This window comes from Anticarsia gemmatalis, chromosome 13 (assembly GCF_050436995.1).
Source record: "Anticarsia gemmatalis isolate Benzon Research Colony breed Stoneville strain chromosome 13, ilAntGemm2 primary, whole genome shotgun sequence".
NCBI lineage: Eukaryota > Metazoa > Arthropoda > Insecta > Lepidoptera > Erebidae > Anticarsia > Anticarsia gemmatalis.
Window position 1 is genome coordinate 6,484,597 of NC_134757.1, and position 18,933 is coordinate 6,503,529.

General features: G+C 37.7%; 1 protein-coding gene across 3 annotated transcripts; it reads right to left on the reverse strand.

Annotated features, from left to right (window-relative positions):
• Window positions 1-650: 650 nt before the first annotated feature.
• On the reverse strand, window positions 651-18,577 carry LOC142977646 (tripartite motif-containing protein 3-like). 3 transcript variants are annotated; one of them, XM_076121708.1, is made up of 12 exons: window positions 18,047-18,577; window positions 14,675-14,784; window positions 12,407-13,044; window positions 11,595-11,835; window positions 10,599-10,761; window positions 9,726-9,902; window positions 8,057-8,160; window positions 7,802-7,887; window positions 7,432-7,590; window positions 6,970-7,102; window positions 5,659-5,911; window positions 651-5,187 (listed from the first exon to the last, which is right to left on the reverse strand). In XM_076121708.1, exons 1-12 carry the CDS (start codon window positions 18,064-18,066, stop codon window positions 5,184-5,186), a joined length of 2,088 nt encoding a protein of 695 aa, XP_075977823.1. In that variant the 5' UTR covers window positions 18,067-18,577; the 3' UTR covers window positions 651-5,183. The 3 variants fall into 3 exon arrangements, with proteins under 3 accessions (XP_075977823.1, XP_075977824.1, XP_075977825.1); XM_076121709.1 differs by having other exon boundaries at window positions 18,524-18,571; XM_076121710.1 differs by lacking the exon at window positions 5,659-5,911.
• Window positions 18,578-18,933: the final 356 nt, after the last annotated feature.

Below are 18,933 nucleotides of genomic sequence, written 5' to 3' on the forward strand. Positions count from 1 at the left end.
TCGATACCGATATCACTGAAAACACAATGTACCAAAATGTCATCGGTCAAGAAAGTACCTTCTTAATTATTCATGGGGTCCGACTTTCATTTAATATTGTCATTCGGATGGGTATTAGGGATGATTAATAATTAATGACAATTTAGAGACGTCTGAAGTAATGGGTTTCTTAAAATAGTCCTACTAGTTAACTGATCCGATTAACCATTTAATTGTAATTATAATCCTCGGGAATTGACATGAGACGGCTTCATCTACTAAATACGCAAAACCATTAATTTACGAAATAACACATATTTAGTACAGATGAACTTTAAATTATATGCAGAAAATAATATAATATAAAAGCAAGCGATAGAGTTGGTCTAAGCAGTGTAACGTTCATACCGCGGGGCAATTTCTCACAACATGAAGTGACCTAAATCTACTCCCACGCGTGTCCGTTACTTAAAACAAACAAGGGTTCATGCGACGAAAGTAGATTTAAAAATAGATTTGATTTATCCGTCGGGGGATCCTTAACACCCACCAATAGTTTCCTAGACGTTATTTCATTCGAAATAGACATGCATGGAAGAATAGAGTAAATCTGCATCGAAGAGCTAAAATCTAGTTTGAGCGGTCGTGGTTCAGAAATAAAACAATTTATGAATATTTTAAATGTAACTTTATTGTGTTTTGCACAAAAGTGACGTTATCGACATTACACTGAGATACTCTGTGATTATAATTTAAGTACAGTTTCACAGCTTCTGATAAATAAATACACTTTAGCTTTTAGGCGTACATACAATCAATAATGAGCCCTCTATCAATTCCATCAATTTTGTCATAAAATAGTCTATCTGATGCCAAAATAGATTTATTCTTTTAAAAACAATAGAACACTTCATCATCCTCACTAGTACCGATTTAAACGATTTACATCTAATGCAAAAGATAATTACAATAATTGTATTTATTATTATTTTGTACCAATCTGCTGTTGAACTGTTCTATAAAATAATTATTATCTACAACGATAATGTACTGGTGACAAATAATATAATTGAAGGAAGGCTAAGCACATGACTCTATTGAATGTATTAAATGCATGATAGAGTAGAGGCAGTGTGAGCTACTTGTGACGTCAGAATGTAAGAACTGTGTTTTGACATATAACAAAATAATTCGGTTTTTATTTGTTTAAAGCTGAGATTGTTTAGACAACACAAGCACACAACGTAATACAACAAACAAACAAACAACACGCTTACTAACAGCGTATCAGACCACAGGACGAGACAGAAGTCATGGACAATCGGATCTATCTGTTAAGTAATAGTTGCATGGGAACAAGTATCCGTTGCCTAAGTGTGAACACCGCTTTAGAACTGAATTAAATAAACTATTGATGAGATAAATTACATAAAGCTGGTAACCGCAATAACAATGTATGTGTAAACATCGGGTAAAGAACAATATATTATGAAGGTATGAACTATGAATGCAGCAATTAAGTGCAATAAAACAAATAATTTCATATAACGTTGTAAATCATGATGCACACGGTCAAAGAGATCGTTATCGTAATGCTACATGTGAACTTCAAGGAACTTTGTGTACAAGAGAGTGAACAACTAAAACCTACGAGTCATAGATGCGGTATCACTAGCGTGTCACTCGACAACTCGATGAGAACATGACAGCTACAATTAGGACCTCGCTCTGCAACATTATATATGATTGAGAACAATAATCTGCGAGTGCACTTCCTACTAATTACGGCACTTTGAATAATACATAGAAATAATAACAACAAAATGACCATAATATTATTCTTACGAGTCATCGCAATCACAAATGTGAAGATTCATTGTAGTTTACCGACACATAGGCAACTCTTTCAACTATTCGACGCGTATTTCTAAATTATACATGCCAATCACGGTTCACTTCACGCACTTACGCAAATTCTAACTGTGTTTAGTAGCAATAACATGTGAAAAATAAGTGTTTGTATGGTTGTTAAACTAATTGCATAACAATGTTTGAAACAACCGAGTTTTTCTACAATTGGCGCTGTATAATTTGTAATGCACATCGTTAACATCCGACTAGATCTAAACCTACTGCAAAATACCGTTGTATTCCGGTTGATCAATCACTTAATAACTTAATTATAATTACACAATAACAATAGAAAAGCCTCACATTTCAATCTATAAAAAAGTATTTCACGACATCAGTTACAATTCTTCTGAATACATATGTAAGTGTACTCATCATCAAATTATTAATTTAATAAATTATATTTACATAAACAATTACAATGACCAGTTATGTACTGGCTGCGTCAAAGAAATATTTTTTTAATAAAAGTTACTAAGCAAATATCGATACGACTGTTACAGAATAATACGAGATATTATCGAATTATATAAGGCAATCATTACAATTTTTATGACGCCAGTCTATTTAATTCGCAAAGTATGACGGAGACATAAATTTAATCTAAATGAGTTCATAAAGATTGCGAAACAGGCACTTGTTTAGACACTTATTTTTTGCCAATTGTACTAATTTGAGTTAAATAAAATATAGCAGATGTCAAAATAAACGTCAAAATTAACAAATAACAAAGTTAAAACTGTACAGTTGTCAGAGAAATATTATTTATATTGTTTATTGTTATGTTAATGTGAGGCCTTGATTATTTTTTTTCATACATATGTCATTTTAACGAGATTCTATAGTTTCAACGTGACGTCAATATAGCGGTTTTTTATTAACAATAGGGAATATGTATGTGTTGCAAGACGTAATACATGTTTCGTATTTATTATAAATCGCTTGTAACAATGTAATTTGTTATTTAAATACATGGTGTAATAACACCTTGGCGTGGTTAGTCTACAGCTGAAGTTATATAACAAAAACATGCTTAGTATGTGTGGGTTTGTATGTACATATGTAAATATGTTGAGAATCTATTATTGGAACAAAACAGACTTGTGACTCGAAGGTAAATAATGTTCATATTTTTATATTTTATTAGCACAAGTTCATATTCCCTATGATCCAATCTGGTAAACATACTTATTTACAACAAACTATTCGTAACAGAAAGGTGTGATAATGTCAAGCATTATAAGTTTTATAATTATTTTCATTAACGGAATATAGACACACATCAACAACAAACACTCCTTACATTTTAAATAAACTGCGTTTAAAAGTAATAGGTATGTGATTGATGTCAATTTTTATTAAAAATAATCATTACCACATTTTTCTGTAACACTATAAATATTCTCATTGAATTTGAAAAAAGGTCAAAAAATCTTTCAACTTATTTACAAATATTTAGAATTTATACATTCAATTTGTATTGAGTCTACCTAGACGTATATTTTGTATGGCTATTACTACACGTCACTTAGATATTGCGAATAATTCTCTATTCTCATCAATTTTAATAAATTATTATGACTTTGGTACATATTATATTTTATAGATTTTTTTAATTTAACCTTTGTAACAACGGAAGTTTATACCGCATGATATGGTGATACAAGTTTTTTATTGAGCAATCAATAAACATGACGTTCAAGCATAAATACAATAACTTTATTTTGTTCATGAGAGTGATAAATAGCTATTAAGTCACGAAATATTTTTTATTTATACATTTTATTCATTAATCAAAAATATGGCAACGGGTTTCCGTGAATATTTAGAGAAAAAATATGATTTTGTTGTATTATTTAATAGACGTAATGGATTAGTATATTGAACGTATGGTATGATAAATAGTTAAACATTAACTAATTATAGAATTCTAATTACTTTGAAGATATATCACATAGCTATTTATTATTTCGCAAACGATGGTATCTATATATTACAGCGCGGTGTACGGTCGGAGGGCGCGGCGACGCTCTCCAACTAATAACAATTGTATTAATACTAAGCATACAGTAATCGATACTGATTGTGCGCTTCGCCATCATTCATCAACTACTTACAAAATATTGCCATTAGAATTTCGACTTTGCTCCCTTGAAATAACGTTTATATTGCCGAAGCACATAATCACGTACATACTACTATATTAAAGACAAGGCTAGTGGATATGTGTAACGCGAAATCTGTTCATGTCTATAGACTTAGTTTCTACAAGTCCTCACTAAATGAAACTCAACACACTGCTACTTTCTACGCCTGAATGACGAAATTGAAAAGCGACAAAAGATTTCTCTTTCACGTTCAAAAGAGGCAGAAACACTCTTACTTTTTGAAGGCGTTATGACTCAAAAACCGATTAACTCATAATATAACATAGACATTACACAACGTATCTGCTTTCATAAAAATATTTCTGTGACATTTTGACAAGTTTGCTCTATTTAGGCTTTAGTTTTGTACAATGATTAAGTCAATAGAAAAATACATGTTCGCCTACCTTCTAGTGAAAACAAGTAGTACTAGTAGAGTACTAATTGATAAGTGGTGACGCAATAAAGTAACAGTGTGAGAGCGTTAGTAGTTCAAATACGAAGAAGATTCCTAGATACATAGTATATAAATATTGTCGTCACTCTATATTACGTGAGATTTATATTTTTCATTTCCACGATGAGAATTAATATCGAACACTAATATTAAACGTTTGTTTTTAAAAAATAAATGCGCTTGTCTTACGACTAGTTAAAGCGAAAAGTTAGAATCGCCAACACTTTTAATGCACTCGAATTTAAGTGACAGTCATGTCATTGACACCGGTTAACACTCATTTATAAAATCGCCGAAATCGATGGAAAAGTAAAAAAAATAACAGAGTGCATAATATCTACAACATTATTGTAAAACGTCCGATTAGCGAAAAGTAAGTAAACAAAATACATAATAAAAATCAGTCGTAATATTGTCAAATTCCGTATAAGCGTCGAATAAACTCGACAAAGTAAAAATTATTTTTTTCAAAAATAACTAAATTAACTTAATACGAAATAAATACTGTAAGTACTAACGTATAGTATTGAATAACGCAGTGGCGACTAAAGACTTTGGTGCAAGTACTCCCTCGCAGTCCGTGAATATGGCCAACAGTTCGATTCTCCGTTATAATATTGGACTAGCATGAAATTCGTTTCCGACGCGCTCCCCGGCGCTACGCTCCGCTTCCTTCCATCTTAGAAACATTACCTGAAATAGAAAAAATAACTTAACCTCCTATTCTAATTGTAATAAAACCGTTGCATAGAAAAACGTTTCTACGGTCACCGGTCACCGGTCACTGTGTTATATTTGAAATATTATTTCCGTTTTATTTATAATAATCGCAGAAAAGAGAATGAGGAAGTGTTAACACCCGTGGACAGGACGTGACGGTGAACCAAGGACGATCAGTTACAACGAAGGACATGTGCATTCAATACTTATAATATATAGCTAAAATAGTTATCGATACGTTCGTCCTATATACCTGTTGTCCGACTACAAATGTGAGTTAAATTAGTTAATTTGGTACATGGCAGAAGTCAGCATTTTTATCGGCTATTTACTCGAAAGCTATAACATGCAAGGTCTTCGTGGTGACTATCCAGTTTGTAGAAGTATATGCAGCCCGACTGGCCAGCTTTGCCAAGTCGGGGCTAGCACGATCTACACACTCACCAGTAGGTGTGCAGGCGCAGGCAGTCGGCGGCGAGGTCGGCGAGCAGCGCGCGGCGGCGCGGCAGCAGCGCCAGGCCGGCCACGCGGCGCGGGCGGCGCTCGGCGAGGTCGGCGGCCGCCAGCACGTGGCCGGCGCGCGCGCCCGCCGCCGCCAGCACCAGCAGCGCGGGCCGCCCGCGCACCGAGCGCGCGCACACCACGCGCGGGCCCTCCGCGCTCTCCTCCAGCGCCACGCCGCCGTACCCGCCGCGACCTGCGGACCCACCCCGCGATCACTTCTACTACTTTCTTATTAGCGTCCGAAAAACAATAAAATAACTAAATTGGCAACTTTCGTCAAGTTAATGACATCCACTGCAGGCTAATATTTTAAAAGTCAGTAAAAAAGCTCTAAGACAACCATTTTTGCGAGGAAACAAGTTTTATATTCGACTACCGGCCCTCGCTCTAGGACTGAGGGTCGATTCTTTACACTCGATATTAACTTCACCTTATCGAGTACCACGGCATTTACTATCGAGCTACTTATTAGAAAACCGGCAGAGAATCGCGAACTATCATAGACAACTTAACAGTTAGAAAAGTAAAATAAAAAATATACGTTCTGAATACTTATTATCTCGGTTAAATTAATTTTATTGTGTATAAAATATTTTTTATATCTTTTATATGAACTATTGGATAAAAAGCTTCACGCAAGTTCTCACTTGTAAAAATAATAATTTTCGTTTTCGATTAACAGTACATATTAGTTATCATAAAATATATCAATATGAAAATATCCAAAATTAATGTTGTTTAACGAAACATAAAACGCAAAAACGCGGTCATACGTTTTTTTGCGTTCGCTGAAGCAGGCAAAGGAAAGAATAACCAAACAGCCTCGTCATCCTTAAATGTTCCTCCGTAGTATTCGGTTCGAATTTTAAAATACTTTAATAAAATAAAGAAATAAAAAGCATGTTTTAATTCGAAATTCGAATTTCAAGTTGTGACAAAATGCTATTGATTAAATAATATTGTTTAAATTGTTTGGTGGCAAATTACTTCTCTGCAGAAAATAATTATACGAAAAAACGCTAGGGGTGCTGATCAATAATTCATACAAAATTTCTCGATACCTAGCCGGTTGTCGATACTTGATGTTATGCAGAATCGCGTCACGACGTGCAACTCCGACAAGAGCTTTTTACACCAGAGTTAACTGTCCGACCACTGAACCTTAAAACACCTTACTGACTTTTTGGAGCCGCCGAATATTCCAACCACTTAAACATATCATTAAAATAAATATAAAATAACGTGACCAACCTTTTGGCACAGGTGCGAACACATTCTTGAGATTCCCTTCAATATCGTACACTCGGACGGCCACGTCGGCTATGATGAGCAAATCTTCCGACAGCGCCAGTCCACCCACTAAACCTAGCTCTCCGTTGCCAACCTATAATTGAATTTTATCTGTTTAAGATTATTTTTATTACATTTGGTCGTACAGCGTCTTTAACGTAAGTTGTGGGAACTACTTTGACAGAACCATAACAGAATATTAGTTTTGGACTAAGATAAAAAGAATTAAGAGTTTCATTATCTAAAACTCGTTTGTTTCAGGGTCTTCTACATCTCCATGTAAAATTAAAATCTAATTTCTAATGAGGGTAATCAGCGGATTAGCCATAAAAGCGTAACAAACGTATTGACGAGTGGACAAACTTTGACATTTAAAACATATGTTTAGATTAGTGTGTTAGGTAGTAGATAGTGTTGTGATACCTCTCGCTCGATGTTGCCGTGCTGGTCGAAGAGGAACACGGCTCGTGCGCCGTTGTCGGCCACGGCGAGGCGCCGCGAGCCGCCGTGCGCCGCCACACACACGGGCTCCTGCAGCCGCGAGGAGCGGATCGTGCGCAGCGTCGTGCCCTCCACGCTCACCTGGGACATACGACTCATTATGTCTAACTTATAATATATTTCGATAGCTAATAAAAAAAAAACTGGCCAAAGCACAATTTGAGAAGTCTATGTCTAAGAGTTCCACTAAAAAGGAAACTAAAATCTTAATTTGGTCAGCCGTAAGGGTTTCAATTATTTATATCATTATCTTAACATATTTATTATTAAGTATATGTAGTAAGTTTATTACCTCAGTGAGAGTTCTAGTCCGCCAGTTGACGGCGACGATACCTTCAGCAGTCACCGCGATCCCTGTACAACTCCGACCCGCTAAACCTGCAACATCATTGAGACCACGTTACAACATGAACTAAGAATCAATTCCTTAAAAATACCTTTAAAAAAAAGTGAAGGAATTTCTCGAAATGAGTATATTAGAAACTTTCTAATTATTAATTTACTTTTAATTAGCATTTATAAATATTGTGTTAAATATTGTTCGTACCTTCATTAACAATATGCGTTTTAAATGCAAACGTTTCGTCGTCAAGCACCTTTACCCGCGAGTTACCCGCGTCTAGCACGTAGATCTCCCGCCGCTTTGGACATCTGCAAATTAAATGAGTAATATTAAATTAATGAATTTTCTTTTTGAACAAAATGGGATCTTTGAATCGAAAGGTTTCTCTCTGAAGATAGGTACGTACACGTGCAAGTACGTATACGCTCACGTACATAATTATATGTAGTGGGTAGTTACCTGGCGAGTGCGACGGGCTGGCTGAGCTGCTCCTTGCCGGTGCCGCGCGAGCCCCACACGGCGAGGGGCGCCACGTGTACATATATGTAGTGGGTAGTTACCTGGCGAGTGCGACGGGCTGGCTGAGCTGCTCCTTGCCGGTGCCGCGCGAGCCCCACACGGCGAGGGGCGCCACGTGTACATATATGTAGTGGGTAGTTACCTGGCGAGTGCGACGGGCTGGCTGAGCTGCTCCTTGCCGGTGCCGCGCGAGCCCCACACGGCGAGGGGCGCCACGTGTACATATATGTAGTGGGTAGTTACCTGGCGAGTGCGACGGGCTGGCTGAGCTGCTCCTTGCCGGTGCCGCGCGAGCCCCACACGGCGAGGGGCGCCACGTGTACATATATGTAGTGGGTAGTTACCTGGCGAGTGCGACGGGCTGGCTGAGCTGCTCCTTGCCGGTGCCGCGCGAGCCCCACACGGCGAGGGGCGCCACGTGTACATATATGTAGTGGGTAGTTACCTGGCGAGTGCGACGGGCTGGCTGAGCTGCTCCTTGCCGGTGCCGCGCGAGCCCCACACGGCGAGGGGCGCCACGTGTACATATATGTAGTGGGTAGTTACCTGGCGAGTGCGACGGGCTGGCTGAGCTGCTCCTTGCCGGTGCCGCGCGAGCCCCACACGGCGAGGGGCGCCACGTGTACATATATGTAGTGGGTAGTTACCTGGCGAGTGCGACGGGCTGGCTGAGCTGCTCCTTGCCGGTGCCGCGCGAGCCCCACACGGCGAGGGGCGCCACGTGTACATATATGTAGTGGGTAGTTACCTGGCGAGTGCGACGGGCTGGCTGAGCTGCTCCTTGCCGGTGCCGCGCGAGCCCCACACGGCGAGGGGCGCCACGTGTACATATATGTAGTGGGTAGTTACCTGGCGAGTGCGACGGGCTGGCTGAGCTGCTCCTTGCCGGTGCCGCGCGAGCCCCACACGGCGAGGGGCGCCACGTGTACATATATGTAGTGGGTAGTTACCTGGCGAGTGCGACGGGCTGGCTGAGCTGCTCCTTGCCGGTGCCGCGCGAGCCCCACACGGCGAGGGGCGCCACGTGTACATATATGTAGTGGGTAGTTACCTGGCGAGTGCGACGGGCTGGCTGAGCTGCTCCTTGCCGGTGCCGCGCGAGCCCCACACGGCGAGGGGCGCCACGTGTACATATATGTAGTGGGTAGTTACCTGGCGAGTGCGACGGGCTGGCTGAGCTGCTCCTTGCCGGTGCCGCGCGAGCCCCACACGGCGAGGGGCGCCACGTGTACATATATGTAGTGGGTAGTTACCTGGCGAGTGCGACGGGCTGGCTGAGCTGCTCCTTGCCGGTGCCGCGCGAGCCCCACACGGCGAGGGGCGCCACGTGTACATATATGTAGTGGGTAGTTACCTGGCGAGTGCGACGGGCTGGCTGAGCTGCTCCTTGCCGGTGCCGCGCGAGCCCCACACGGCGAGGGGCGCGGCGGCGGGCGCCACGTGTGCCCGCAGCGGGGAGTCCCGCACGCCGCGCGCGAACACCAGCACCCGCACGCACAGCGCGCCCGCCACCCAAGGACGCATCGTGATCCTGACAACACATACCACTCGCTTACTAACATTATCATACTCAGTAAGTACCAAAACATGTAAGCTACTAGCCCGAGACTGCCACTCCATCCATGTAAACTACAATTACGTCACGGACAAAATCACGGGCAAAAACTAGTATTTCTACAACCCGTGATGTATTCCGATACTTAAGCTGTTGTGCTAACTGTAATGCTGCCAATTTTCATCAAAATCCGATCAGGAATTTCGGCGCGATTGTGTTAGAAACATCTATGGGTTCATTGAACTTTTAATTAAAACACATTGATTCAAAACAAACCCGGTCATGGTCAGGGCTTTGACAAAACCACGATGTTTAGTTTTAAAACCACAAAGTTCGGGGAACTGCTTATTCAAGAGTGATTCATATAAACAATACAATAAATATTTGAAGAGGTGACCAACAGAAGTTAATAGAAACGGAATTTTGGATTCAGATTTTTCAGTTTCGGAGAAAAATAGTAGATTTTAAAGAAGTGGTTATAGTAACGAACGAATAGACAGTGACTTAGATTTAGAGTCTATCATAGACTAACCGAAATTATCTGGAATTTTGATATCGGTTACTAACAGATTTTTTTTGGAAATTAGGTGTACGAGCCCCACAACATCTCTGTCGACGAGTCATTTATCAATGGGGTCCTAAGACTAGAGCGAATAGATATCAAATATATACCTATATAGTCCGGTGTCGAGGTCTGTAACAGTGCAGGGTAGGGGCGCGTCATCGATAGTGGCCGCGGCACTGACGGGATCCCCGCCTGTACAGCGCGCCTCGCCGTGGTAGTCCACTGTTCGTAGTTCCACCACCACCTCCAGACCACACACGCAACCTGACTCTGGAAACAATGGAAAAATAAAATTGATTAAAACATGTATATGAAGATATATGACGGTCAAGAAATGAAGGGCAAGCCTATTTCCATACATACATTTATCAGGCACATTTCATACAATATGTACTTTATGTACCGTGTATTTTATAGCCGGTAGATTTAAAATACTATAACGATTTGAAATACTTTTCAAAAGTTTATGAATTAAAACATATTTGACTTTGACTTTGAGTCGCTACCAGACCTATTACTACAGAATGACATAATTGGACCAAAATCACCGAAGATAACTGCGGAAGTTGGGTGTATTTGTATATGCTTTTTACGGTTATATTTACTCTGCAAGAAAATAAGATTTAGATGCTGTGTGTAAATAATAGCTTTGATACTTAATTTGTCACATAGCAAATGAATACGCCAGTTTTTTACTTATAAACTTAAACACCAATCGGCTTAATAAGAACAATAACCAGGTATTTCCGTATTATTCAAATCAAACCTGACTTGACCTTATGAGAATGTAGGTATATTAGGAATGTCACAGTTCATTGCCCGGTCAAACGCGGTCAAAATGCTTAGTCAAATTGTATACTGGTTACATACGTTAACCAGAAGTACTTTATGATTTGTTAAAAGTTTAAATGCGCCTTTTTCCACCAGGCCCAAAATATGAATATTTGAAGGCGCTTTTGCGTTTGATACGCGTGACGCGTCTAAACTTCTAAAGTAATTGTATGTAAAGCGAGTCAGCTTTGCCACGTTCTTCCTCAATGGGGGTCTATTGGACAAATGACATAAGGCACGTATCTTAAAATTGTAAGATCATTTATGCTTACCTAAGGACAACGTACACAGTCCAGGGAAGGTCGTACTGGTTCTTACTCGGCCTAATTCGGTCAATGCTTCGGCGAATCTTTGTTGAGCGTCGTTGTGTGCAAAGTCGACTGCTAAGAAGGCGTTTTCCCTGGGCTCGGCGAGAGCGGCCGCGTCGCCCAACCGCGCGCCTAGTGCCGCCGCTCGACTGCTAACTTCACGGACTTCCACCTGCTGTTGAAGTCCTGAACATTCCGCTTCTACCTGTAATTTTATATGTTAGAGTATTAGCATATCATAACAGAGCAGAAGGCTTGAACAGATAGCTGTGGTAGTCTACTGGGGTCAATTAAAATCTAGGGAGATTTAACGGTATACAAACGTAACTGCAAAATTTATTATGGCGGTCCAAACGTCAACTTTTACTGACTGTGTCGGAGGTACGTAACGTGAATTTATTACATTACCTATTTGATTATAGTTTCGATTACATAAAAAGCTTGTATCATTACTTTATTGCAACTAACTACTAAGTATTATTATTCAAAATGGAAGTAATAGAATACTAAGTAAACAGCATTATATAACGCATTGGTTATCTACTAATACAATCACGGACCAGTATAGCTCCGCCGCAGTAATAGCAGTAATTTTCCCCTGAATTATGCAGAGGAGGTCTACGCTCTGCAATGAACGGCTTCCGCCTGTCACGATAATGTTAATAAATGTCCTTTTCAATTACGCGATATCATACACAAATGTGTGTCACGTTTATTAACATTAACTAACCATTATATATCATTGCTGTTGAGATTTAATCAGTTTTGACACTTACTTTAGCTTTTTCAGCGTCAATTAATTTTAGTTGCTCTTCAAGCAATTTTCGTTTATGCGTGGCGGCGGCCGCTGCAGCGGATTTGAGTTCATTATGGCGTTTGTCGATTGCTGCTTTCAGTTCTGCGAAGTGTCGGTCTATCGCTTCGTCTGCGGCCGTCGCGGCGGCTTCGAGTCGCCTCAGTTCACTCGCAACAGCATCTCTCGCCGAGCCGAGTTTACTGAGGCATTCGTTCGCTCTATACAACAGTATCTCAGACATTCTTTTCAAAGCTATGGAGAACGGCACTACTGTGTGGTCGCAAGGCGTGTCGCTGTGAGGTCCGTCGGCGCAGTGTCGGCAAAAAACGCAATCACAAGTTTCACAGAAAAGTAGCTCTCTGCCCGGATGCGAACTGCACTGTGGTATTACTTCCCTGCGTTGTCGAGCCATTAGATCGAGGAGTTGGTTGACGAGGAAGGACGGGGGCAACGCTGGCACCCCACCGCGGGGTATCGTTATTAGTTCGCGACATATAGGACATCTGAAACTGCCCGCGTCTCTGGTCTGTGAGGCCGCTATGCGTGTGAGGCAATGTAAGCAAACTGTATGTGAACACGGCAGTAGCTTCGGGGTATGTTCACCTCCATCGTAAGTGCCTGGAAACAAGCAGAGCTATTATTGTAAAGACGCATAATGGCATACATTCAAACAAATGTAAGTCTACTTCATTGTGCTGGAACAAATTTTTACACATTGACCAAATGTTATTGTTTTTTAAGCACGTATTTTTCGGAAACAAAGATTGGCTTCAGGTTTGTATTTAAATATACGGGTCGTTTGGGTTATTTAACCATTAACACTAACATGTTGTTAGGCATACCGTAATGATTATTAACGTGTTCCTAGCCAGTCTAAAATAAGTGTTACGGTGTCGTATTATACTGAAATATACCTAGTTATTTATAAATGTATACTGTATTGATTACTCGGAATTGTCAACTCGAGTTATTACTCATAGAAATCGCAGCGGAAATGAGCGCTAAAAGTGAGGGTTTCGTATAACTCGCCGACAAAGATAGCAATAAATTGATTTTATTAGAATTTGCGGAACCAAATAATTTATAATTATAACTAACAAACCATATTTTTACTCATACAGTACTTCCCGATATAGTAAAACGTCTGTGTGTCACAGGAAGGTCACAAATGTTTAAAGTGGGAATCGAACCCATGATATCCAGCGCTAAAGAATCTACACGTTCACCGAAACCAAAACACGATATGAGTAAGCATATAGTATATTACCTACGTAATAAGTAGTTAACTGTGCTCTATACTTAAGACACGTGTACAGTAGGTATACTATAACATGTAGAAATCTTTAAGTTATATTCACGATTCTACCTATTAGGTTCACAATGCTATATCACCTTCCCTCAAGCGTTACAGTAACAAGTACAACGATATTGATAGCTCAGATTTATAGCATTTATCAACTAAACAACACACTCATATTACGAAGGTGTGCAAATTCTTCAACTATTGCTAGGTATAGGTATTGTGGTACAAAGCTGTGCTATTTGCTAAAAGTATTTGCTTACTAAAACGCCACTAGGTAGACCGTAATTTTGATTCTATAACAGAAATAAATTAGCCACTTATTTACTCTTATTTTGACTGAAAGTCTGTAACTATAATAGTCATAAATAACACGAGAATGAGGCAGATCCATCAGGTAGTCTCTATTAGTATCTGTTCAAGTACTTAGAACTAGCAATAGGTTATCTAGGGTCGCTTTCCACCAGACATGTGTGAAATAGCTTGGCGTTGTGCCATGGAAGCCATGCTGTAATCCTTTATTCCTATTCATGGAATTGTTTTTCGTTATCACGTAAATCTTCGGTGGAAGCATTAGAAGCATTATTTATCTTAGGACCAGTTTCACAGCTTATGGCTAAGTTTCGGATAACTTATCCAATAGATAAAATAACAATAATAAGTAAGTAGGACTTGAAATTTTCAAGAGCGTTGTCATCAGGCAGGCGGCCTGTTATAAAACAACAGGCCAAATTCTTTAAAAGCATGTTTTTAAAAAGAAAAAATGCTATTAACGTGGGATAAGTACAAGACAAATAACGAGAGATAAAGTGACGGTAAATGTTTAGAATAGAATGACCAATCAAAATTACTCCTGATTCTTATTTAGAAGAGTTAAAACGAACCATTAGAAACCTTAGTGGCGTTTAAGTGAACAGATTGTATTGTTGTCAAGAGCAGTGTACTAACATAAACACGTGCCGCAGGTGAGGAAGCTCTCGTTAAAGTCCTCGTAGTTGATGGAGACGGTCTCGACGAGCGTTGAGCTCATGCTCGCCATCCCGACGCCCAGCCGCGAACTGACACATAAGAACACACCTTATAAACTTTATGTACACTCTACACACGCTATACACCCATCCACATCACAGATACTTATCGTATAGCAGCAGAAAATACGCTAACTAAATAACACTTAAACATTTGATTTTTTTAAAAGACTACTGCACTATGATTTGCTCTTGTGTTGCAGTTAATTTTACAAGCAAACAAACAACGAACACAAAGTCCAGACCCGAAACCACTAGTAATTTGTGGATCGCAAAAATATTTGATCTGTATGAGAATATACCCCAGGCCCTCCTGGCAAACTAGTATTAGCGTTGCGATCACCTTAACCACTGCGAAACAGGAGGCCGTCAAAACATTAGGTAGAGCTTTTGGTCAAATTTGCGTCAACATTGCTTTTATTTGAATGCTGCTCACCACCTCAATATCAGTGAGTGTGTCAAAAACAGTGCTTAGAACTAATATCTAAATAGTTATTTGTTGTACAATGTTGCCCACTAACATTTGAAAATGTTGCTTCCACAATGTGTAACTGTGGTGTGGATGTTCCATAAATTAAACAACTACTCTTTAACATGCATTGCTCGACGTGGATACGCATTATTTAGTTGCGTGCCTTCACCATACGTTAATTTAGGTCACCTGTATAATAAAATAGTATCTTTGCCATATAAAAAGGTCACATTGGCTTATAAACCTAATTTGGCTATGCTAAATGTAGACTTGAAGTAACTATAGAAAAGATAATAACTTAATAAAATAAAGAGAACTGTCGTCCTTGTTTTAAAAGTTATAATCTCAAAACAATCACCACATTAATTCTATAACAGACTATTAGAGTATGTAGTATAAAAACGGAGCAGATATTATGCAAAGGTATTTGCTTCAAACACCACAAACAATTCAGAACGAAACAAATCAGACAAGAGTTCACTTTAATACTGGCCACTATAAACTGAACAAAAAAACATATTCACTATAGCAGAAAAGAATCAATTTACTATTGAATCTGTTATTTATTTTAAAACTGTACATTTAACACACCTTTTACACTGATTCCAGTAATAAACATTGAAATAATGTGAGTATAGAAGCTTTAAAGTGCATAAGGATAATTGTATACAATAACGTGCCTAATAAGGAAGGAGCGGGCAAGCTGTTTATAGCAAAAAAATAGTATTATGTGACCTTTAACTACGGGCAGTGTATTGGCTAAGTCGTTTTGTTTTGCTTGTTTAATGGCATTCTAATATTATTATGTACATATTACGTTTTAATCTCCTTTAAGGATGTGTGTTTATAGTTTTGTTTATATATTTTTCTGGATGTGATAGTAAATTGTATTGAGTTATGTAGGTAAATTTGTGTGATTGAAAAATACTCTCTGAACTAAATAGAAGAATATGTTGCTTAGTAGCTGTGTTTAAAATTTTATACATAATTTTTCTTTATATAGGTATACAACATCCTCTTATTTAAATAATCAGTCCTTTATTTCCTTTTACTATCAGTAAATTAACTGATTAGTAAAAAAATATATAATACACCAACTTATCACTCAAATAAAGTGGTTACTGGCCAATAGCTATATTTTAAAAACATGACATGTTCTTACAATTATTCAAAAATCTGCCCTATAATCATACAAATACATTTCTAATCACAAATCGAAATATCATTCTACAATTTTTAAAGAGCTGTATTATTGTTTTTAGCTCTGCAATATCATTTGGATAAACTGTCTATTCTATTTCATTGACACCCAATAGAATACCAGCAGATAACATTTTAGAATCATTAACATTCATGATTCACCAATCGCAGCAGATTGCTCTCGTTCCATACCATTGTCTCCAATTGAACTAATTATGTAATTGCTTTGACATTCATCATGGCAATTCAGAATATTAAACAAGTTAAAACTGCAAATCATTTCTTAACTAATTAATTCTATGATAGTGTGACACTTGGGATTAATTAAATAGATTTACTAAGTAATAAATGTATTACGGGTCAACCTGTGTTATTAGATACAGTGATTAGTAACATTCATAGATATATTATGACCTGAGTGTGTTCAGTAGTATTTATTAAATGTTAGAACTTTATAATATTAATGATTTGCTACAGTACAATTTAGCTATAAAAAATAGTGGCCTCGAGCTTCTTTCATTTCTCGTTGACCATACCTTCTAAACTGGCATAAATGTCTGTATTTGTAATAATCAATAAGTACATGTTATGAATTTTATCTTTTATTTCATAACATGGTGTCATTTTATTAAATTAGGCTGCAATAATAAGAAACTATAGCACATTACTATTGTGAATGGATAGACTATAGATATTTTTGAGCCTTTAACCCCCAATTTCTGAGGTACATTTAATGGTAGTTTATCTATTCAATAGCATTAAAACTCATATAAAAAAACGCTATTGAATAGATAAACTACCTTTAAATGTACCTTAGAAACCAGGGGTGAATCATGTTTAAAGTATTAAATACTAAAATAACTTGTATCCACACTATTTCCAATCCATACAGGCTGAACACTAGGCCAAAATTAGATACATGGTTGTTATAAGTAGGGAGAAAATATTTTGTTAAATACTATGTACATTTTTTGAGCATATGTTATTTACTACTCTGATATATTTTTGTATTACGTATTTGTTGTTGTCAATATACTCTCCACTTTGTTAAACACTTTGTTTACAATCCTCCTCACAAATTCTACACCAGTTTCTTTTCCAAAGACACAAACATAGAAGATTAAAAATATGTAATAATAGTTATTAGAATGACATTGAGATTATCATAGACCAGGTTTATATCTAGTTGGAATTTGTACTACAGCTCTGATAATTTAAATACAATGTAAACAAACTAAGACCACATTGTAAAATTAGGTTGAATGTGTGTTCGTAGTGATATAACATGCATGGAGATTAAGATAAGGAGATATCTCTTGAATAAAGCAATGAGGTTGTATTACAGATATCACAGATTATAAAGTTTATTGACCTCTTAATTCTAGTTGTTTTTTTTTTTAGTTATAACTTCACTATTTTTAGATGACCAACTTATTATTTATATAATAATAATAAATTTAACGTAGTAAATAAATGCCGCGTATTTGTGGTGACTTATGTAAATAGCAAAACGAAAAATGTTACATAATTACAGTGTTACATTCTCTTTCTAAAACAATCTATGAAAATAGCGGAATGTAAATAGCATAATAAATAAACGAACAGTGACACGATACTCACAGAAAGGAGCAACAATACATGGACGTGACAACAGGAACTGATTACGATATGGCTCACTTTACTAATATTACATTACACGCGGCGACAAACTAGCTTTATGATTTTTTAAAGTAAATTGAACGCGTGAATAGAATGAAAAGCGAACGTAAACACATATTTTATTAACACGTTAGCAACTTCACGAACACAGTTCCGCTATGATATACACACTTGCCTTCACTTCACACGTACGTACACATTTATTCGAACAATTGCATATATTAAGCCACAATCATAATATTCATAACAATGTAAACTTAAAGCTCTTTCGTAATCGATCGATAGATATAACGAAACTATTCTCATGACAAAGAAACTTCATTACAATACATTTTACACCGATGTAACATAATCTTAAACAGAATAAGCGTAGCACTATTTTGAGAATACGGTTAGATTGTTTTATTTGCCATTTACATATTTAGACAAAATTCCTACCCAAATATTTATCTAAACTATTTTGTATCGACCATTAACCTCACATCACCTAAACATTTTGAACTGTCAAATGAGAAGTGTCGATCCCCATACGAAATGTATGGAGATTATATCGATACTGCAAAGTGACTAGTCATCCATATTATTTATTAATCAAAATTCTTTATAATAATATAAAAATAAAATATTTAAAATGCCCGAAATATTATAAAATGGAGTAAATATGATTTACATTTAGACAATTATACTCTATCAATGATCAAAACCATCAATAAATAGAAATATCGTAATGAATAAATAGACTTGTACACCGGAAGAAAAGGAAGTTAGCAATATTGTTATTATTTTAAATGTTTTTTACTCTTAACAAGATATTCGTATTAGGTTATCGATAATCCATTTTATCGATC